Source organism: Diplotaxodon limnothrissa, linkage group LG23, assembly GCF_057381915.1.
Source record: "Diplotaxodon limnothrissa isolate DT_005_m linkage group LG23, D_limnothrissa_male_GT1.1, whole genome shotgun sequence".
Lineage (NCBI taxonomy): Eukaryota > Metazoa > Chordata > Actinopteri > Cichliformes > Cichlidae > Diplotaxodon > Diplotaxodon limnothrissa.
The window spans coordinates 33,979,843-34,002,582 of record NC_140617.1 but is presented as its reverse complement, the minus strand read 5'-3'; the positions used below and the strand labels follow the sequence as shown (position 1 = coordinate 34,002,582).

At 40.4% G+C, this 22,740-nt stretch overlaps 2 protein-coding genes across 4 annotated transcripts in view; one reads left to right on the top strand and one right to left on the bottom strand.

Annotated features, from left to right (window-relative positions):
* Positions 1-137: 137 nt before the first annotated feature.
* On the bottom strand, positions 138-15,720 carry ptger2a (prostaglandin E receptor 2a (subtype EP2)). 2 transcript variants are annotated; one of them, XM_085347908.1, is made up of 3 exons: positions 15,546-15,720; positions 9,559-10,405; positions 138-858 (listed from the first exon to the last, which is right to left on the bottom strand). In XM_085347908.1, exons 2-3 carry the CDS (start codon positions 10,402-10,404, stop codon positions 583-585), a joined length of 1,122 nt encoding a protein of 373 aa, XP_085204034.1. In that variant the 5' UTR covers position 10,405; positions 15,546-15,720; the 3' UTR covers positions 138-582. The 2 variants fall into 2 exon arrangements, with proteins under 2 accessions (XP_085204034.1, XP_085204035.1); XM_085347909.1 differs by having other exon boundaries at positions 15,642-15,720.
* Positions 15,721-22,398: 6,678 nt separating this feature from the next.
* nid2a (nidogen 2a (osteonidogen)) overlaps positions 22,399-22,740 on the top strand; it is a 57,528-nt gene continuing 57,186 nt past the window's right edge. For both annotated transcript variants that reach the window (XM_085348741.1, XM_085348740.1), the window contains exon 1: positions 22,399-22,662. In XM_085348741.1, the coding sequence (XP_085204867.1) occupies positions 22,459-22,662 (204 nt within the window). In that variant the 5' untranslated portion in view covers positions 22,399-22,458. The remainder of the gene's footprint in view (positions 22,663-22,740) is intronic.

The following is a 22,740-nucleotide window of genomic DNA, read 5'->3' as shown; positions in this document are numbered from 1 at the left end:
TAGTGTATCCTGTATACTACACACTATACATAAAAAATAAATACTGTAGCTCTCTACCTTTTTTGGTTAAAAGATAGCTTAATCTAAGACTCTGTAGGCATCCTGCCCTTTGACTTTTCTAACATCAATCTGGCAGCCTAGATTAAAGTACGAGGTTTAGACTCTCAGGGTTGATAAGAGAAGTATCAAAATACCAGTGATCAATATTTGTAACGCACTTGCACATTGTCTATGACATCACTGCCAAACTTTAGATATTTCCTTTCCCATCAGCAGCCATTTTTCTTTCATTCATAAAGAATGCAAGTCATGAGGGAGACAAAATCTCCGGAGAAGTCAGTGTGCATTTAGCTGAAATGCTAGAAGTGTATGGAAATGCCCACTAATTGGCAAGAGACGGCCCGAAACTGATAAGGCTGCTTAGAAGTTCTTATCAGCTTGATGGCATGGACCATTACCCAAAAGAAACACTGCTGTGACCCAGCAAACTTCTGCAGCTTCGGTGCTCAGGTAGGACAGCGCACAGTCTACTTTCATGTCCAGTAAACATAAATATCAAGTGATGGCAAAGCACTGCTGCAGTCACATATTTTTTACTGAATCAATTTGCTCCGTGTACAGCGTTGGCCGAGACAGTTCTAGTTTGGCATTTTCTTTAGCCAGCGATGATTTAAACACAGATCCTCTCTGGTCTATCAGGGTGGACTGGCAGACAGAGGTCCAGCAAAAGTGCTGAACACCAGGGGAGAGTAGGATGAAGACCCAGGGGTCGACGATGGAGTTGACGGAGATGAAGCGGAGAGCAATCAGGTCTGAGGGATGATCATTCTCGCCATTGTAGTTGATGTACACTCGAATCTGAGGGAGGAAAGAGGAAGCAAGGAGTGAGGATAGAGAGATTATGAAGATTCCAAGGTACAATCTCAAAGCGAACATCATGAGAGAAAGACACACCACAGCTAGCATCCTGGTTCCAAATCAAACATTAAGCCTTTAATAGTAAACCATCACATAAAGACAGTTTGATATAGGGGGCTGAATTTGACTTAATTTTAATTTAATGCTGCCTGCATGTGGAAGGAGTTTGGAATCATCTTGACAGTGAACAGTGCAAAAGCTAGCCAACATCCAAAGAAGAAATTACAAGAAAGCCAATGTTGTAGAATAAAAGTGGTAAAAAAATACTACGAATGTTCATGTTTCATGTTTTTGCATTATTGCTCTAGCTAGCAAAATCACATCCGCTTATACTAGCCCATTTATTTATTTATCTATGCAGAATCTGTGGCTCTACTATATATTGATTATTTTGATTATTGAGGAAATACTGTTGGGACATCTAAGAAACTGGAGACTTTTTCTTTGTTTCTTCCAGCGAGATTAGCATGATAGCAATCAATCCAACGGCGAAAATGTTGCTGGCGAGTGGACTAGTGCGAGTGCTGTAAATTTTTAAAAAGGTGGAGAAATGGTCTCCACTTACACAAGAGGCTGAGGATAGAAGCCCAGATCTAAACTAGATTACATAATAACCAATGATAATTTGGGCTCAGTTTATCTTACAACCTGATCTCATTATGCATAGTTTTAATTGTTTCGGTTTTAGTCTGCATAACTGATTTCTCAAAAATAAATAGCACTACAATTTATCCCTAGTAATGCGCACACAAGATATTTTTACTAACTAATGTTCTACATCAGGAAGAATATTTAAATTTCTTGCAACTCCCAAATATGGGCTCTCATGCTTATTCACTCAGTTTACAGACAAAAATAACAATAAAATGAAAGTATTCTTACATATTTCAGTTTTTTAGCTCATCCTACCAATAATTCAAGAAATCTCCACCATTTTCAAAGCACATAGATACTTCGGGCCGTTTGGATAAACAGACCAAATATTAAAAATGAAACTCCGTACTTTCTAACGTAAAAACCAAACTAAAATCACACTCTAACTACTCTTGTGGTAGTTCATGATGTACTTGTTTCCTCCCGTGTTTTAGGACAAATTTTCCTTTTTTTTTTTACGTTCCAGGATATAAAGTTCCCTCCTTTAACTTTGTTTGCATGAAAAATATTTCTCAGGCCAATCACATATCTACTGATATAGTTAACTACTTGGTTAAGGTTAGGTAATAATAAGCAGTTTGGTTAGCTGTACATGGTCTGGATAAAAATCCTCTCTAAAGAGTCTCAAACATATGATCTGCAGGTAGGAAACATGCTTCCAACTGAAGCACCTTTTAAACTCGACTGAGTTCAAATTCAGATCTTTTCCGTTTTTGTAAGCTCACCATATGATTTTCATCTGCCTCGGTCTACAACCTCCAACCTTGTTCAAAAGACAAAATCAAAGAAAGGTAGTAGAAAAATTGATGTATTATAAAGTACTTGAGCTTTTAAATACAGCTGCTTTCATTAGCACCCCTTAGGCCAAGAATGAGCATCAAATTACACTAATTAGTTCCTCCTTTGCAGCTGGAATGTCAGTGAAATCAGCCACTGCATTTATTGGCAGGAAGAAGCAGTAAATTCCCTCAGCACATAACCACAAGGTTGAGAACCAGCATGTTAATACAATCCATGCAAGCTGTGACTAGTCTGCAGGTTTAGAAATGACTGCTACTCTCTCTCGGGGATCGAGGGGAACAATATACAGTTAAAACGATCAAATAACAACGGACAATAACCTCCTAATATTTTACATGCTCGCTGTATTCCCTAACAGTGCTTCTCTTATTCACTTCCTGTCCTCCACCCACCCTTTTCTCTTTCTCTGAAATTCTTTTTTTTATTGCTATCTGCAAGTTTTTATTTAGCGCTTTCTCTTTTGCTTTCCACTCTACATTTGTGTTAGCACCTATGAGAGCACTCAGATTATCACCTGGAAATAAGGAGTAATTTGCATGAAAAATTTGCAAGAAAAATCAGCATGTATTTCAAAAATACAAATGATGAAGGAACAATGTGAACAACCTTGGAATAAAACACAAAATGTGCCTTTTGCGTGTTCTGTTCTTTAAGTGCAAACCCCAGTGCCATTTTAAACAAAGCCAGATGGGATCATTACTCTGATCAGTGACAGCCTTCACCATGTGTGAGAAACGAGAATGCGAGGAGACAGAAGTCAGACTTTCACCGTGAGCCCACGTTTCTCTCACAGCACCAACAGGAAGCGTTGTTGTGAGTCTTTGAGGGTATTGATCAGAGAACTAATGTCATCTGTTTTAGTTTCATTTCGAAGAGCAAAATGTTACACAGCCACAGTGTATGCTGAGCAGATACTGAGTCAGAGGTGATGACATTATTAATTTTGCCCTCATGATATCGTGTTACTTATTAATGTTGGCTAGCGTTTTCACATTTTAATGCGATCACAGATAACCACATCATCTGTCCACGATTTCATATCCGCAGAAAAATGTAATATGATCTTGCCATGTGGCTGTGTGTATTTGATATCCTGACTGTGGTCTCACATTACAATCTGGACACCCAAGAGTATATACAGTATATCATTGTGTCCTTGGGAATCTCACAATCATTTTGCAAACATGAAAAACCTTAAATATTTATTCAAGCCCCACCTTCTTGAGCTACAGTCATTATTAGAGAACTGCTCAGTGATGACAGTCACAACATCAGATCTTATCAGTGAAAAGGGTAGCAGTTTTATCACTTTAAAATACACTTGGCTTGAATGCTAACGTATGACTCTACTTTGAAGGCAAACCTCCATCTTCAATGTGTGCTGCACTTGATAATTTGCACTAACATTCGGCTAGTATTTGCAGGCCAACATGAAAAACTACAGGCAGCTATGGCAATCTGCTAGGAACCAAAGCAATGACTAGGAAGTTTTTGGTGCAACTACTTCTTTGCATCCAACTTCACCCAAGCGACCGCCAAAAACCAGCGAGCGGTGGTAAAAAGTCTGATGACTCAGCCACTCAAAATTGTTGCTGCATAATAGCTGAACATGACTGACATGAAGATGCAGTCTGTCCAACAGAATCACAAACTTTTTTTCTATTAAAAAAATACAGAATAAGTTTGCATCTAAATGATGCCATCAAGTCACCATAATCATACACCCTAACTAACAGCTTTGCATGGTAAAATTAGCAGTTTTGTCAATGTCGTCTGGTGGAGTTCAAGAGTTTGACTTGTTAAGAAGCACCACCTGAAACCAGGAAAAGCACTGAAAATGTTCAACATATAACATACATTTAAACTGATATCAACACATGTAAGTTTACTTTCTTGCTAGAAGGCAATACTGCATCGTTGATGGTGTTAAAAAAGACTACTATGGGTAACATGTAATTAAAGCGGATTATCCCCAACTAAGTGAAAACAATTTACTCAGAGAATATGATAAAAATCTTTAAATGGTTCTATGGACTGAAAAAAGGCAACCCAGTTCTGGAGATATACATCATCGAATACATATTTTATTTTATGTCTCTCCAGTAAAAATAAAACCACCAAAATTTGACTCTTCATGTATTTGGAATTTAGCAAACTTACAAATTTAGTAGGGGAACAAATAATTATTTCCCCCACTGCGTTCTACTGTAGCCCAAGTAGATTTCCTTCCTCCCTCATGTCCCTGTTTACCCTCGCTGTACCAAAAGTCATGCATTTCACTGAGTTGCCTGTTGAGGCAGTGAAGAAACCTGATCTCAGTGTCTTGTACCTGCCTACAGAATTCTACATCTGGCTGCAGTTGTCTGATAGTTGATTCTCATTAACACAATTAGAAGCTGTCAAAATGTTCAGTTTTACGGCATCCTGTGATGATTACGCTCCTCATTACTGTTAAAGACATTTTTTTAAAAGTCCTGTGTATGAATAGCTTATGTTACAAAAGCACTAGAAATTTTAAGTGAGTGGATGTGTGACAATTTGAGGGATTTACATAACGATCAAACAATAACTGTTAAATTAATAATACTCCTTGAGGAACACTCTCTGAAGGGCTCTGCTTGTAAGAACACGGTTCATAAAGTGGCTTCCGCCTTGGCGTCGTCTGATTTTTATATTGTGGCTGATATTAAGTTAAGTATAATGCACAACTTGGCAGACACTGCAGAGCTGAAGGTTATGACTCCGTATTTCAGGTCAGAGCTGAGAAGCAACAGCACACGGGATGGCACTTTAGCACATAACCGATGTCTGCAACTAAGTGCATGGCATCATATTTTGCTGGGAAAGCTACTCATTTAGCATTTGAAGAACAAAGTGACGCTTAGGAAATCAAATGTTTCTCATATGTCTACTTTGTAAACATGCTATGCTAGTCAGAAATATCATATAACAAAGTCTAACAACATAGAGGTTTTGTTTTTGGTGTTTTACTACCATCCCCTGAGCAATCATCTGTGATATTGTTACAAGTGACATTTCTAATTGCACTTGGAAAGACAGATACTCATGATCTTCTCATTACAGCCTGAATCCATATTGCTTTCTGATGACATTACTGATAAAATCTTAAAGGTTGCTTCCAGTTACCAAGCATACTGCAAGTGAAGCTTGCTGTTTGGAATGATAACTTGACCTTAAAACATAACTTCTATTTGATGGGGGGGGGGGGGGGGGGGGGGGGGGGGGGGTTGGATTGTAGTCCTGGACATTTCATTATCTACTCACTATTTAAATAAAACTTAAGTATAATAATAATGACAATGTTTATGTGTTAGTCCCCGTAGGGGAATTATTCTTCTGCATTTAACCCATTCACCCAGTGAAGCAGTGGGCAGCCACCAGTGTAGGGACGGTACCTTGCTCAGGGGTACCTCAGGGTAGCTGTTCAGTGGATTTGAACCCCCAACCTTCCAATCATGGGGCAACCACTTCACCTACTGAGCTATCCCTAAATATGTGAATCAATATGTGATGGAAGAAATCATTAGGAAAAATATAGCTTGGGATCATAAATAGCTTTATAAATATCTTGGATTGATTTATTTTTAATTTAATAATTTCGTAATTCAGAGTTGTGGCAGTGCAGAAGCCTGGCCAAGCTGTAATAAACCCTTTCACATAGGAAGTGGCATGTGCTGTGCTGCGCTCTGAAACCCAGTCTTTTCTATGGCTTGTGCCATGCAGTTTCCTGCTGTTTTGAGCAAAGCATAGCATAAGTTTGCCGGGCAGGGAGCACTTGTGGAGGCGTGGCTCAACACAAATTTCTGGCTGATCATTCAACATAGCCGTTAGTGCAGCGCATGCTGGAAAACACCCTGAAAAACTCACCAGTCTATTTTATTCATGCATCCATCCATGCATCTATCCATTCATTCTCTTCCGCTTATCCTTATCGGGGATAACTTTTCAGACACAATTTCTCTGCTGTAGCTGCTTAGTGGCAAAGTGCCTAAAGATACCATTTAAGTTTTCTGATATGTAGACAAAACACTGGTTTATCCCTTGAGTTACAGTGGGGCAAAAAAGTATTTAGTCAGCCACCGATTGTGCAAGTTCCCCCACTTAAAATGATGACAGAGGTCAGTAATTTGCACCAGAGGTACACTTCAACTGTGAGAGACAGAATGTGAAAAAAAAATCCATGAATTCACATGGTAGGATTTGTAAAGAATTTATTCGTAAATTAGGGTGGAAAATAAGTATTTGGTCACCTCAAACAAGGAAAATCTCTGGCTCTCACAGACCTGTAACGTCTTCTGTAAGAAGCTTTTCTGTCCCCCACTCGTTACCTGTATGAATGGCACCTGTTTGAACTCATCGTCTGTATAAAATGGGGCAGGGATAGCTCAGTAGGTAGAGTGGTTGCCCCATGATCGGAAGGTCGGGGGTTCGATTCCCCTTAACAGCTACCCTGAGGTACCCCTGAGCAAGGTACCGTCCCTACACACTGCTCCCCGGGCGCCCAATGGCTGCCCACTGCTTCACTGAGTGAATGAGTTAAATGCAGAGAGCAATTTCCCCACGGGGCTCAATAAAGTACAATAATGTACACACTTTCTTCTTAAAAGACACCTGTCCACAGCCTCAAACAGTCAGACTCCAAACTCCGCCATGGCCAAGACCAAAGAGCTTTCGAAGGACACCAGGTAAAGTATTGTAGACCTGCACCAGACTGGGAAGAGTGAATCTACAATAGGCAAGCAGCTTGGTGTGAAAAAATCAACTGTGGGAGCAATCATCAGAAAATGGAAGACATACAAGACCACTGATAATCTCCCTCGATCTGGGGCTTCATGCAAGATCTCATCCCGTGGGGTCAAAATGATCATGAGAACGGTGAGCAAAGATCCCAGAACCACACGGGGGGGACCTGGTGAATGACCTGCAGAGAGCTGGGACCAAAGTAACAAAGGTCACCATCAGTAACACACGACAACGGCAGGGAATCAAATCCCGCAGTGCCAGACGTGTTCCGCTGCTGAAGCCAGTGCATGTCCAGGCCCGTCTGAAGTTTGCCAGAGAGCACATGGATGATACAGCAGAGGATTGGGAGAATGTCATGTGGTCAGATGAAACCAAAGTAGAACTTTTTGGTATAAACTCAACTCGTCGTGTTTGGAGGAAGAAGAATACTGAGTTGCATCCCAAGAACACCATACCTACTGTGACGCATGGGGGTGGAAACATCATGCTATGGGGCTGTTTTTCTGCCAAGGGGACAGGACGACTGATCCGTGTTAAGGACAGAATGAATGGGGCCATGTATCGTGAGATTTTGAGCCAAAACCTCCTTCCATCAGTGAGAACTTTGAAGATGAAACGAGGCTGGGTCTTCCAACATGACAATGATCCAAAACACACCGCCTGGGCAACAAAGGAGTGGCTCCGTAAGAAGCATTTGAAAGTCCTGGAGTGGCCTAGCCAGTCTCCAGACCTCAACCCCATAGAAAATCTGTGGCGGGAGTTGAAAGTCCGTGTTGCTCGGCGACAGCCCCAAAACATCACTGCTCTCGAGAAGATCTGCATGGAGGAATGGGCCAAAATACCAGCTACTGTGTGTGCAAACCTGGTAAAGACCTATAGTAAACGTTTGACCTCTGTTATTGCCAACAAAGGTTATGTTACAAAGTATTGAGTTGTATTTTTGTTATTGACCAAATACTTATTTTCCACCCTGATTTACGAATAAATTCTTTACAAATCCTACCATGTGGATTCATGGATTTTTTTTTCACATTCTGTCTCTCACAGTTGAAGTGTACCTCTGGTGCAAATTACTGACCTCTGTCATCATTTTAGGTGGGGGAACCTGCACAATCGGTGGCTGACTAAATACTTTTTTGCCCCACTGTAGGTAGTTTTGTATGCTTGAATGATTCATAGGCCAGTGTTACGTGGCTTAACAAAAAAAAAAAAATCAAAAACAAGACAAGACAAAAAAAAAAGTTAAAAAAGGAAAGATGTGAATATTTTAGCAAGCCCCTGTACACAAACTGAAGTGCATCATCTTTGGCTTTAAAATAGGCAGCAGCTTCACAAAGGCACTACAGAAATTCCTGTCTACACATTGGCATCAAAGCAACCGATAATCTACTGCAATGTTTATGAGTATTGCATTTCCACCACGTGTCCACAGAGAAACAGTTACATTTGCATATGTATCAGACTTCACACAATAAACAGTATCGGCTGTGGGTGACATTTTGATACACATCTGATAAGACAGCAGTTTTTCAGCAACCAGGCTAAAAAAAACAAAACAAAAAACAGTTTTATCTTTCAATCAGTACTCGAGATCAGATAAGCTGAAAAGAGATGCATATACATGAGTTGCATATCAGTCAAACCGCTAAGCCAGTACTTCGCTTTCCTTTTGTAAATAGCTAAACATTGTCTCTAATTTTGTATAAGTGGAACGTGGTTTGTGTTCTAGGGGGTCTGAAATAGTGGTAGTGTAGTATTAAGGTAATGTGACACAGTGTGAACCTAATAACAAGTACTCTAACCAAAATATCACTATTACCAAAGTGTATAAAGGATATAAAGTGTCAAAAAAGACTAGCCTGTAAGCCTGCATGACCAACAATGTAGCACAAAAACTGCAGTGACCTAATCAGGCCGGTCACAAATAGTAGACAAGGGATGTTAAACATGTGGTCTGGCGGGCAGAACCAGACAGCTAAGAGTCAGTTCAGTGAAGGGTCTTGCAATTGTGAAAATTGTAGGCATTGAAGTAAAAAAAATGTATTTATTTATTTATTTTGTCTACGGAAGGAGGCGTTGACCATTCCTATTGGTCCCCACTCCCTGCTGTAATTAAGTGGGAGAAGGGACATATTTAGGGATGGGGAGAAAAGGACCCCAGTGCCCATCTGACCCCACCACAGAGAAAAAAACTACACCCGCCCTAACATTCAGTCAACTCCCAGACTACATAAGACAATAAACAACAAGGTTAAGTCCATCCTCCACCTCTGGTAGATTCATCCACCTGTAGAGTGGTCTCCTCAAAAGAAGAGACAAAAAAAACTGAATTGGCCATGAATGGCTCCTACGGATTCAGTTCAGCCCAAACAAACTGATGAACAAAGGTCATTTGCAGAACAACACTCCATTGTCACTTACCACTAGTGGTAGTGTACAGATGATAAAGGTAACGGTCATGACGACCATCATGGTCAGATGCTCCACCTCCTCTGACATGGACAGAAGCTTGCGCTCACTGTTGGATCTCATTGTGGACATCACTGTGCCATTTCTCCTCCGGCGCTGGTACATCCTATACAGCTGGTACACCACAAAGGCGTTACACACTACAATGGCCACCACGAGCACCAGCATAAAAGTGGCATACAGAATGGCATAGGCTTTGTTCTGTGGTTTCACTGCATTCATGTCAATGAAGCACCATGTGCCCGGGCAGTATTGTACATATCTCCCAAATCCAGCAAAAGGGAGGAGACAGAATATTATGCACAACAAAAACACCAGCAATATTGTGATGTATGCACACTTCTTGGTGACATGCCGGCTGTACAGGTAGGGGTACCCAATGGCAAAGCATCTTTCTAGTGCTGTAGAGAAGAGGAGCAACATGGTAGCCAGGCTGAAGAAGGTCATACTGGCACCAAAGTACGAACACAAGCCGCAAGTTTTAGGCCTCATACCAATCAGGGTTAAGTTGCGCGAGTATGAAAGCAGCACTAATGGGCTGACCAAACAGGTTCCAGTCAAGTCCGTAACCACCAATGATGTGATGAGGATGTGGAACAAGCTGCGCTGCCATGTGCCTCCACTCCTTACGTTCCTGCGTCGCCGTATTTCCAAGATCACCAGGGCAGCTACGTTTCCAAAGATGCCTATAGCAAACATGGAGGCGCTGACCAGGGGGTTCGCAGGAGGGTTAATGTGGTGCTTGAAGTGGCATGTATCGTTGTCTACATCTATCCTTGAGCAGTTGCTTTCACCCATCCTGTTAAACCAAAAATAGGAAAAGAGATCTGTGAGACGTAGTCTTGACAACAAATTTTTTTTTCACTATTATTAGCTTGATCAAAATGATTGGTGAAAAATGTCTTAACAAAATACAACTCAATTGATATAAGTACTTTTAACAGAGTTCCAAATAACACTAGCAAAATTGTATATGGGAATTATTATCACACTATCAGTATGTATTATTTACTTTTAAGAAAACAGAAAGAACTAGACTCCGCAATGCCTTTCTTTCACTGTACCACCGTGGCCCTCATCAGCATACAAAAGTACAAAGAACCAACCATGTTTAGTATGAGCCAATGCCACGGTGACAGTATATACAGTCTGGTACAACAACTTTGCAACAAATTATTAAGACCTAGAAAGATTCAATTCAATTCAATTCAATTTATTTATATAGCGCCAAATCACAACAAAAGTCGCCTCAAGGCGCTTCATAGATACAGAGAAAAACCCAACAATCATATGACCCCCTATGAGCAAGCACTTTGGCGACAGTGGGAAGGAAAAACTCCCTTTTAACAGGAAGAAACCTCCGGCAGAACCAGGCTCAGGGAGGGGCGGCCATCTGCTGCGACCGGTTGGGGTGAGAGAAGGAAGACAGGATAAAGACATGCTGTGGAAGAGAGACAGAGGTTAACAACAGATATGATTCAATGCAGAGAGGTCTATTAATACATAGTGAGTGAGAAAGGTGACTGGAAAGGAAAAACTCAATGCATCATGGGAATCCCCCGGCAGCCTACATCTATTGCAGCATAACAAAGGGAGGATTCAGGGTCACCTGGTCCAGCCCTAACTATATGCTTTAGAAAAAAGGAAAGTTTTAAGCCTAATCTTAAAAGTAGAGATAGTGTCTGTCTCCCGAATCCAAACTGGAAGCTGGTTCCACAGAAGAGGGGCCTGAAAACTGAAGGCTCTCCCTCCCATTCTACTTTTAAATACTCTAGGAACAACAAGTAGGCCTGCAGAGCGAGAGCGGAGCGCTCTAATAGGGTGATATGGTACTACAAGGTCATTAAGATAAGATGGGGCCTGATTATTTAAGACCTTGTATGTGAGGAGCAGGATTTTGAATTCAATTCTGGATTTAACAGGAAGCCAATGAAGGGAAGCCAAAACAGGAGAAATATGCTCTCTCTTTCTGGTCCCTGTCAGGACTCTTGCTGCAGCATTTTGGATTAGCTGAAGGCTTTTCAGTGAGTTTTTTGGACATCCTGATAATAATGAATTACAGTAGTCCAGCCTGGAAGTAATAAATGCATGAACTAGTTTTTCAGCGTCACTCTGAGACAGGATATTTCTAATTTTAGAGATGTTGCGCAAATGGAAGAAAGCAGTCTTACATATTTGTTTAATATGTGCGTTGAAGGACATGTCCTGGTCAAAAATGACTCCAAGGTTCCTCACCGCGTTACTGGAGGCCAAGGTAATGCCATCCAGAGTAAGAATCTGATTAGATACCATATTTCTAAGATTTTCAGGGCCGAGTACAATAACCTCAGTTTTATCTGAATTAAGAAGCAGAAAGTTAGCGGCCATCCAGGTCTTTATGTCTTTAAGACATTCCTGCAGTTTAACTAATTGGTGTGTGTTATCTGGCTTCATGGACAGATAGAGCTGGGTGTCATCTGCATAGCAGTGAAAATGTATGCTATGTCTTCTAATGATACTGCCTAAGGGAAGCATGTATAATGTAAACAGAATTGGTCCTAGCACTGAACCCTGTGGAACTCCATAATTAACCTCAGTGTGTGAAGAGGACTCTCCATTTACATGCACGAATTGGAGTCTATTAGATAGATATGATACAAACCACTGCAGCGCAGTACCTGTAATACCTACAGCATGTTCTAATCGCTCTAATAGGATATTATGATCAACAGTATCGAACGCTGCACTGAGGTCTAGCAGGACAAGCACAGAGATGAGTCCACTGTCAGAGGCCATAAGAAGATCATTTGTAACCTTCACTAAAGCTGTTTCTGTGCTGTGCTGAGCTCTGAAACCTGACTGAAACTCTTCAAATAAACCATTCCTCTGCAGATGATCTGTTAGCTGTTTGACAACTACTCTTTCAAGGATTTTTGATATGAAAGGAAGGTTGGAGATTGGCCTATAATTAGCTAAGACTGCTGGGTCTAGAGATGGCTTTTTGAGTAAAGGTTTAACTACAGCCAGCTTGAAGGCCTGTGGTACATAGCCGATTATTAGAGATAGGTTGATCATATTTAAGATCGAAGAATTAATTAATGGCAGGACTTCTTTGAGCAGTTTTGTAGGAATGGGGTCTAAAAGACACGTTGATGGTTTGGAGGAAGTAATTATTGAAGTTAACTCAGAAAGATCAATTGGAGAAAAAGAGTCTAACTTAATATCAATGGTACTAAGAGTAACTGTAGATAATATTACATCTGTGGGATGATTATTGGTAATTTTTTCTCTAATGATAAAAATTTTATTTGTGAAGAAGTTCATGAAGTCATTACTAGTTAACGTTAAAGGGATGGTTGGCTCAAAAGAGCTCTGACTTTTTGTCAGCCTGGCTACAGTGCTGAAGAGACAGGATACCAAGATGGTGCTCAACAAATTCAGTTAGATTAAAATAACTAAATAAAGATACACTTTTGTATGTAACATGTTACAAAGTTACAAAGTAACGTGATTACAAAGTAACGTGATTACAAAGTAACGTGATTACAAAGTAACGTGATTACAAAGTAACGCTTGACTGTAATCATATTAGAGTTTTCTATAATGCAGTAAAGTAAATTACTGTACCAACTGCATTATAAGGCTAACACAACTTCAGCTCTTTGCAAGCACCTGCACAGACAGCATGCAAACACAAATCTAGCCAAGAACCCAGAGTGATGATAAAGCCGAGTCCATGATGACTCCAGCACAGTAACCAGGCCCCGAATTTCCACAGTGATGGGCCATCAGCCTGCAGCCTCCATTTCTACCTGTTTTTGTTTCTAAAATAGAATTACTGGCGATTCTACTTTAATGTTTAGGCTGGTTTTCATCTTTGTTTGGCTTTGTGTTTATAAGTAAAATGTAATTATGTTTTACAGAGTAACGAGAAAGTAATATGCCAAGCAGTCAAATTACTTTCTCCGGCATCTAATTTCATTCCATAGTGCATTCTTTTAAGTCGAGTAAAGAGGAATGTGTAATGCAAGTGTAATACATTGCAAGAAAGGCACTTTCATACACATATTATGTAAAGAACTCAAGAGATTGGGTCTCCAGAGCTATGTAGCCCTAAAAAGACCACTTATCAGTGAAGCTAACCAGAAGAAAGGCTTCAATTTGATAGAGAGTGAAAATATTGGTCTCTACACCAGTAGAAAAAAAGTCACATAGTCTAATGAGCCCAGTTTTACCCTGTTCCAACTTTTCCATGAATTCATTTCTTTCTTCCCTGATTCTGTGGCTATATCCCGAAAGCTACATACTATCCTTTTAAATTGTGAAAGAGTTGTTCGGGGGGCTCAAGACATCATTTTCACATACTGTGGCCACCACTGACTCCGGACCTTCACATCATTCAGAATCTTTAGGAAGTCCATGTGTGTCCATGTGACATCATAAAAGCTAAAGTCAGGTCAACGATATAATAGAGTGTATGATGACAAATAAAATGAAAGGGCATGATAGATTCCCCTCCAGAGAAAAACAAACATGCTACATAACTCAACTACGCCCAGTCATAGTCATCTTTCATGTTTGCAGTTGCTCATGTGTTTTGTGGGTGAAACCAAACTGCTGGCAGTTGAAGACAAACTCAAGTCTGTGCAAAGGAAAAACTAGAGGCCTACAAATCTCTTATCCAGGACTTTTAATACAAAGATTTGTTGATTTATGGGTGTAATGTAAATGATAAAATACTGTCTTTAACAACGGAGCAATATCATAAAATATACTGAACTAACAGAAGTAATGCATGCAGCTCCAGCAGGTGCCTCAAACTCTGTGTCACAGTTGTGGCTTAATAAGACAAGAAAAAAGAAATCATGTTTTCGTGTACTAAACAACTCGACAACTGCATTAAAACTGTTGGTTTTAATGTTCATTTTAACATAATGAGGGAACATGAACCTCAACACATGATCTTCACTGCAAAGCAAATTGAATTCTGACTCAGCTTTAGGGAATGCTCTAAGCGCTAAGTTCCAGCAGTTTCAAAATGACTTTCATTTGTTTAACTTCCGCTCACTGGTCCAAGAAAATCCAGTGTTGGCTGCCAAGAATGTTTACTGGTGTCATTTAAATTCACACCATTTTGACTGAAGCCAATAACGCTGATAACACATGGCGCACACTTGATGTTTGTAGGACTTTGTCTGACCTTACTGACCGCACGCATGCTGTGCGCAAAGGAAGATCCCCCCCCCCCCTCCCATTTCTCCTTTTTTACATTTGCAAAAATTCCACTAGTATATCTTTTGGAATTGTGAAACCCAAAGTTGTTCCTCTTTTTCCTCAGCAGTTAAGAGATATCAGCTGACAGGCAGAAAATCAGAAAGTGTATCTCAAGGTTTCACACAGTTACTTTTACAACGGCTGTGCTGATTTTTCAAAGTCTACGTCTGCATACTAATATTGCACATTTGCGCCGTTTGCATGACTTTCTGTGGGTGTGATTGCCTTCACTTCCACTGGATGTGTAACAGGCTCACTTGCTGTGACTGATTACGCCCGCTGTTACTTTGGGCTTCAGATGCTCCTGAACTGATTAAACAGCTACAAAAACAACGTCGGGAGTCTGAAAGATGTGACGAGGTTTTGGTTCTTGGATGAAGTTCTTTGCAGATTTTTCATGACGTCAGTTTTTGACAGCTATTTAAAAAATTCTGGAAAAATGTGACTTTATTAATTAACACGCTTTAATGAAAACAAACAAGCCGGCTTCCGTTTAATTTAATATCGATGACTTCTTGTAAACAAGACACGGCGGTTTGCTGTCTGGTTTCAAAGTATTTATTTAATTGGTAAAAAGATGTTTGAAGCATGTGACGAAGGCTTTCAGTTACATCATTCACACTCAAGAAAACAACGCGACTGTCCCTCACAGAAGCAACACACATCCAAAAAAATTAAGTTCTCACCTGCTTTTTGACTTTCCTTCACTAGTGTAGAAGTTTGTCCTTTATCAATGTCCCAGTCGAGTCGCAATGCAGGTAAAAACACAAGAAAATACCCACCGTATATTCCCTCTTCTTTCACTTACGGAGCCGCTCTGGATTCAAGGTAAGTTGGTGCGAGAGCGAGGCGCGCGCTGCTGTGAGAGTCAGGCATGAGTGGACCCGGGTAAAGGGAATCGTGCGGTGACGTCACACCCAAAAGGTCCACCCACGCAGTGAATGCGTGCCCGTGCAAGCCTTACCTTAAAAATACTGTTAAATAGCGCTCACTGTGAGTTCAGCTGCAGAACAGTCTTTGTTCAGTTTGTCTGTCAGACTGCAGTCACGTGACGGGGATGATACTTCCCTGTTTAAACAAGTCATGTAGCTTCACTTTGGTAAGAATGACAACCGATCACTCCTAAGTTAAAGAAAGTACCACAGAAGCGAATTATCTACATTGTTTGTAACATTATATGTCTTTATTTTTGGAAATGCTGCATTATACTAACAAATAGGTTATTTAATGAAGAAGGGGTTTCACACTAGCCTTCAACTGGCTTACAATGTTTTTAGAAACAAGGCCACTCTCCAGATTGTACACAAGACTTTTAAATGCGACAAGCAGCTATTTTGGGGGAACTATTGTAAAAAAAAATTTTAAACAAACAGCTGTAGCACTAATGTGAAGTAATTATATAAAAATGTAATCTGCTCCCTTTCTTTCTGAAGTCCCTAAAGCAATATTACATGGCATTATTATTCATGGTGAGTTTCCAACACTAAAAACAAAAAGAAAAGTTATAGCATGGACTGTTTCCTGTCTGATAAAATGACGTGTGTGTGTGTGTGTGTGTGTGTGTGTGTGTGTGTGTGTGTGTGTGTGTGTGTGTGTGTGTGTGTGTGTGTGTGTGTGTGTCTGTCTCCTGCTTTTATCTCGAATGTACAATTAGGAGATTCAAAGAAAGATGTCTGTTTTCTCATATGTAGGGTTTGTGTATTCTTTTGGGGTTTGTTTTTTTCTTCAAATTAATGTACATTTGAGGTGAGTTTCCCAAGAAGATGAATAAAAGTGTTTGTCCCGTATGAATCAGCATAAAAAAAACCAAACAAACCAAACAAAAAAACTGTAGAAAAATTCCATGCCAATATCAATACATCACTTGATAAAACAGATAGAAGAAGAAAACAGAATAAATGCCAAACAAGATCCAATAATGTGCCTTTATTGGAACATGTTGCCATCGTTGGACATTGTAAGATTAAGCTCAATGGGGATTTCAGGTCAGTGAGTGACTTCTTTACCATTTACCTTTTTTCTTTTTCTTTCTTTTCTTTTTTCTTTTACAATTCGTCTCCTCTGGTTTGAAAAGCCTTGTAATCAGCTAATGTCTAAAGCACACGTGCAACCACAGAATTGTATCACATATAATCTCCTGCCCAACACCTCAAATTCTAAATGTTATTTACAGTTTTCACAGCTCACACACAGAAATTTCACACACCCTTCCTTCCTGCCTGGTCGTTCTTCCTTTTTTAAAAACTCTTTCTATCTCTCGCTCTCTTTCATATTGCAGATCTTGTAGCTTCCACTTTTATTTCCTGTAATACCTTTCGCTTCCCTTACAGCTTGTCTGCTCCCATTTTGTTTCCTTTCCTTTCTTTTTCCTACCTTTCCTCTGTCAGCACCTTTTCCATTATGTCCTTTTTCTTGTCATTTCCCCGTCCTTCTACTTTTTGCCCTTTTACAGTTGATTTCATGCTTTCTTTGATCACCTAACCATTACAAATTAAAAGACTCAATCACAATTTTCAGCTTATAGATACAAAACCTACAAATCCAGATTTTTCAAGTAACAGCCCCACCCGTGAGTCGATATTGATCCAAGCAAAGGATTTATAAATAGCGATCATTGTTGTCTGTCTTTGCTCTTTATTTAGAACCATTTCAATTATTGATCAAGGTCTTGATCCACAAAGTCTATGTCCTGCTGCTCTGGTAAACAGCCTTTGTTGGGAGTTTGGCATCAGTCAAAGTGCTGACAGCTGCTGTACAAATTGTTAGTGTCTCGTGATTTCTTTTCTGCACAAACACACACAAGCCCCACTGCTGTCAACAGGATACAACTGTATGTGTGTGCTTTGCTGTAGCCTGCTAATGGTCTGTGTTTGAATCATTGATGAGTTCATCGATTTGTTTTTCTTTTTTTAGTGAATATTGACTTTCACAGCTGAAGCATAAAGAACTGACATCCTGTAATTACACACTGAAACAGTGAAAAGCAAAACGGAAGATGAACACATCAAACCTTCTAATCACACTATGGGAAATGCACTTTGTTATATATGTGTATTTATTTTATGGCACACGGTCGTCCAATTATAAATATGGGATATGATTGCATGTGGGTCTTCCTTTATTACATGATAGACAGACGGTTTAAAATATCTGTGTGTGTGTGTGTGTGTGTGTGTGTGTGTGTGTGCAAAGTAAACCACAAATCAGACAGCAAAATCACACAGAATAGACGACCCACACTGTGTGGAATTTAATCTCTCTGCTTTGTCTTTGTCTCCATCTACTGGTTTCTGTGTGTAAGTGCAAGCTCGGATTTCCTGTCTGAAGAAAAGCTCGCTGATACAGGTATGTACAGTAGGAAATACTCCTCACTTGTGTCCCATCACTTCACAACACGTTTGCGGTTGTTTTTAGGTCTCGTTTAACTTAAAGGAGAAAGTGTTCATTTTTTGGCAATCAGTTCTGCACACAGTAACCTCAATGTCAAGAATCTACCTGTATGAACTTCCCTTAGCTGTTGGACAGGGGCATTTTCAGGGTTTTTGAAATGAAAAGTGGACAAGTGGAGACAAAACAAGAAGTAGCAGACCTAAAAAGGACAAACAGTGTGAAAGTCATGTTGTTAATAAACAGGAAATTATTCAGCAAAAACCTGACCCGGGACCTGATCCTTATGTTGGTCTCAGTGGAAGGCTGGCTGTCACAAGGCCATTCTTTAAGAAGGGAAAAGTCTGAGGTATGCTAAATTACACAAACCTGACTAATATCATACAAAGTAACAGGTTATATGTTATTACTGATTTGTAAATATTATCATCTGGTTGTTACACTGTTTTATTGTTAACAATAACTCTAAAGCGTGTAAATGATGGTCTTTAAAGTGGAGTGGTTTGTGTCCACATGAGGAGTTCCAGAGAGAGAGAGAGAGAGCTGAGAGGCTATAGCTGGGACACCAAGACAATTCTAAGAAAGGGGAGAAGAGAAACTGGTAAGTACAAAGAGTAATTTAGCATGACACTACAAGTCTGTATGCTAGCTGTTGATGAGGTAACGCAGAGCAGATATGCCAGTTATGTCAGCTCATGCTCCAGCAGTGCAGCTTGGAGGCCGTGTCTCACAGGAACAGTAAGCCTGTCACTCACACACATCAGCACAGAACAGGGTGATGGGGGAGAGTGAGAAAAGGGATGGTAAATCACACTGGTGGGATCGCAAAAAAAATCTTATTATTAAGTTGTTTTTTCTCTTGAATCTTTGATTGATTGGTGCCTAAGATACATTTCCCAAAACAATTCATATATGCAGCAAAATACTACAGATAATTGGATACTACGGATACCTTTAACAGTGTCTAAACCAGAGTGGTCAAAATGTTCGGTACCGTCAGAATCACAAAGTGAATATTTCTCCATGGGAGACGTAACCTCTGCTTTTGTCAAATGCTGATTTCAGGGTTTTGCATTCTACTACTGGCATGAATTATCTGCAGAGGACCCAAGGGCAGAACAAAAAAACCAGATTCAAACAAAAAAAATGACCATTTATTTGGGTAAACAAAGTAGTACACTTTACAAAAAAGCAAAAAAATCAAAAATGAAAATCTTCCCATCACTGAACAGAACAAAGCATATGGACCATCTGTACTACAACTATGGAAATAAAGCATAGGCTGTGTACAATAATACACCGCTCACAAAAATGAAAGGAACACTTTTTAATCAGAGTATAGCATCAAGTCAGTTAAACTCCTGGGATCTTGGTTAGTTAGGTAGCAGATGGGGTTGTTAGTCAGTTTCAGCTGATTTGGTGAAATTAACAACAGGGTCAGTAGAGGAGCTAGGCTAGAGAATCTTTTCCCCTCGTAGTCTTTTATCTGACTGTTTTTCACTTGTTTTGCATTTGGCCAGGTTCTGTGTCACTACTGGTAACATGAAGCCATACCTGGACCCTACAGAGGTTGCACTGGCAATCCAATTCCAGATGGCTTGGTGTGTCTCCTAGTCCGGTGTCAATGCATGGAGGAGATTCCAGGAGACAGAAAGTTACCCCAGATGCTACCCAGTTACTAATCAGCAGGACCAGTATCTGCTCCTTTGTGGAACTGCCAGCGCTGCAAAATGACCTCCAGCAGGCCACTGGCATGAATGTCTTTCTCTAAACAATTAGAGACAGGTTTCATGGTGGTGGCCTGAGGGTCTGATATCCTGTAGTGGGACCCGTGTTCACTGCCTGGCACCATGGAGCTCAGTTGTCATTTGCCATAGAATAGCAGAGCTGACTGGCGCCTGGTGCTCTGTGCTTTTTGCAGATGAGAACACATTCCAACCATGAATACATGTGACCGATATGAAAGAGTCTGCAGAACTTGTGGAAAACATTTTGCTGCTGTTACATTCAGCTTGACAAGTTTGGTGGTGAAGGGATGTGCAGACCTTTTCCGGCTAGGCAATGGCACCCTGACTGTCATGAGGTGAAGGGTTTAAAATCCTTGGACCCACTGTCAGACCTGGTGCAGTGGGTCTTGGGTTCCTTCTGGTGCACGGCATTGCCCAGAGTATGCAGGCAGTTCTTGAAGGATCTGGAACTGATCTAGGAACTGATACTACTTACTGGTTCCCAAGCTTGTCTGAACTAAATCCATTAGAACACCTCTGGGATATTATGTCTCGGTCCATCTGATGCTGCCAGGTTGCCCCTCAGATTGTCCAGATCTGGAAGGAGTTCCCCAAGTACACCATACACCACAAACTAAACACACTCTCACTCACTGAAGCACAATTTGCACAATAATTAGATGCAGAACATTGACCACAGATGCCAAAAGTTGAAGCGATAGAAGCCAGAACCCACAAAAACAGAGAGAGACTTAAATTCAACACTAATATGTAGAAACAATATGTGAGACATGTCTGCTTTATATTTTGGTAATCATTGTAATATTGTGAAACAACCACTTGAGATTAAAGGTCCAAGTTCCAGTTCCTGCACCAGTTGTTTTCAATTTTTTTGATGTGGTGTGCTCTGAATGCCCAGTATTTTCTTCATTTGATTGCATGCATGATCAGATAAAACGATGTGGTTTGAAGCACATCAAAACACAGCTGTTTTGATGTGTTTGTGAGATTTTGCAAGAGTGTTTTTGTAAATGTAGGGTGGAAACTTTCAAGAGAAGCAATGGGCTGTGACCTGCCCAGCCTGTCCAGTCCTAAATGGATGGATTCAAAAAACGTTTCTTAGCAATTGCTGAAAATTGTAAATGACTGTTTTCAAACTCAATTTAGCTGGGGCATGGTGCATATTCTGCAGTATGCCTTTGCAGACACCAGGTGGCAAACAAGACAACACAATGAGTTTTTAGGGCTTCTTGCATGGTTCTGGGTTTTCAGTAAGTAGTCTCTGAAATGCTCATACATTGGACGTGGTGTAAATTGTCTGTAAGTGTGTGTCTGAATTTGTACACCCTATAAAAAGCACAAAAGAATTGTTTATGTTATAACCGTACTACTTTTTCTTACTTAGTCGGCTAAGAAAAGTTCGTAATAATTTTATTTTTTGATTTTAAGTGACACCCTCTAAGGCAGAGGTGTCAAACATAAGGTCTGGGAGTCCAAAGTTGGCCCGCAAAGACTCTAGTCTAGCCCACTGGATGGCTTTTCCAAAAATGTGATAAAGTGCATAAAATTTCAGACTTATTGCTGTATTTCCACAAGTTTTACAGCTGGTTCTACTGATAAAGATTACCATCACTACCATTGCCATTCATGTTGTCTGTACCTCAGACAACTGGACGTAGCACTATAAGCTTTATTTATTTCCTTGTTTTTAGCATTTTGCCTAATCGTACAGCCCATCCAAGAAGCAGATGTGGATTGTCAGGTGATCATACAGGTATATACTTAGAAACAAAGGGTGCAAAACCAAGAGTGCTAACTCCTTATTGTTCCATCTAATATCTCATCTCATTCAAATGTGGCTTCCAAAAAAACTGACAAAGAAAAAAACGAAGAAAAAAAAACACGATCTATATACAATATATAGAAGTGTGAACCTAACATACTGAATCATTACCTGATGTGTCGGAATTTTATGTTTTCCTTTACATAACGATATTTCCATTACGAATAAATGCAGAAAAGTCACATATTTGTTAAGAAAACTTTACAAGAATTCAGGAAGTAAGTTAAAAGTTTCCCAGGGAAGTCCTCCAGATCCCCTCACTTAATGTGTCCTCCTCGAAAACCTCAAATTAAACCTACAAACTATTTAAGAAAACATGTTTCTCACTTTGTTTGTTTTTTTAAATGACACCACATGTCTTTTCAGTGTTGTGAAACAGATAGAGTTACATCCGGATTAAAAATGCTCTATTTGTCTTTTCTTTAATACGAGCCAGATGTTACCTCCAGCCCCGGCCTGCTGTCACTCACCCCGCCTTTGACCAATCACAGTGGGCATAAACTCCTCCTTCCCTCCCCGTGGAGTTTGCGGGGGCTCGGTGGAGAGGAGGAGTGAGTAAAGATCTCTTTCTGAGTCCAGCTGTGCTTCTCTCCTGCTGCTCCCTCTCATAGCGCAGCGCTGCTCGATCACTCAGGCTGTGCAATGGAGAGATGGGCGATGCTGGCCGCGTGCGTGTTGCTGTGCTGCAGCTGCACTATGGTTACTGCCATCCAGAGGGCTGACATGTTTCCTTACGGCACTTTAAATGGAGATTCGGTGTTGAGAGAGGGCGACGATGAGACGTCCAAAGTGCTGTCCCTTCCCAGACCCTTGTACTTCTTCAACTCCCCTTTCTCCCAGCTATATGTAAGTACGACTTCATTACTATTCATTTGCACTCAGTCGAGGTTGTCTATTTTGTGAGCACCTAAAAAGATTCGCTGA

Coding starts and splice junctions, on each gene's coding strand:
- ptger2a (XM_085347908.1), bottom strand. CDS start 10,404: ATGGGTGAAAGCAACTGCTCAAGGATAGATGTAGACAACGATACATGC. Junction 859..9,558: donor TCTGTACACTACCACTAGTG/GTAAGTGACAAT, acceptor TTCCTCCCTCAG/ATTCGAGTGTACATCAACTA.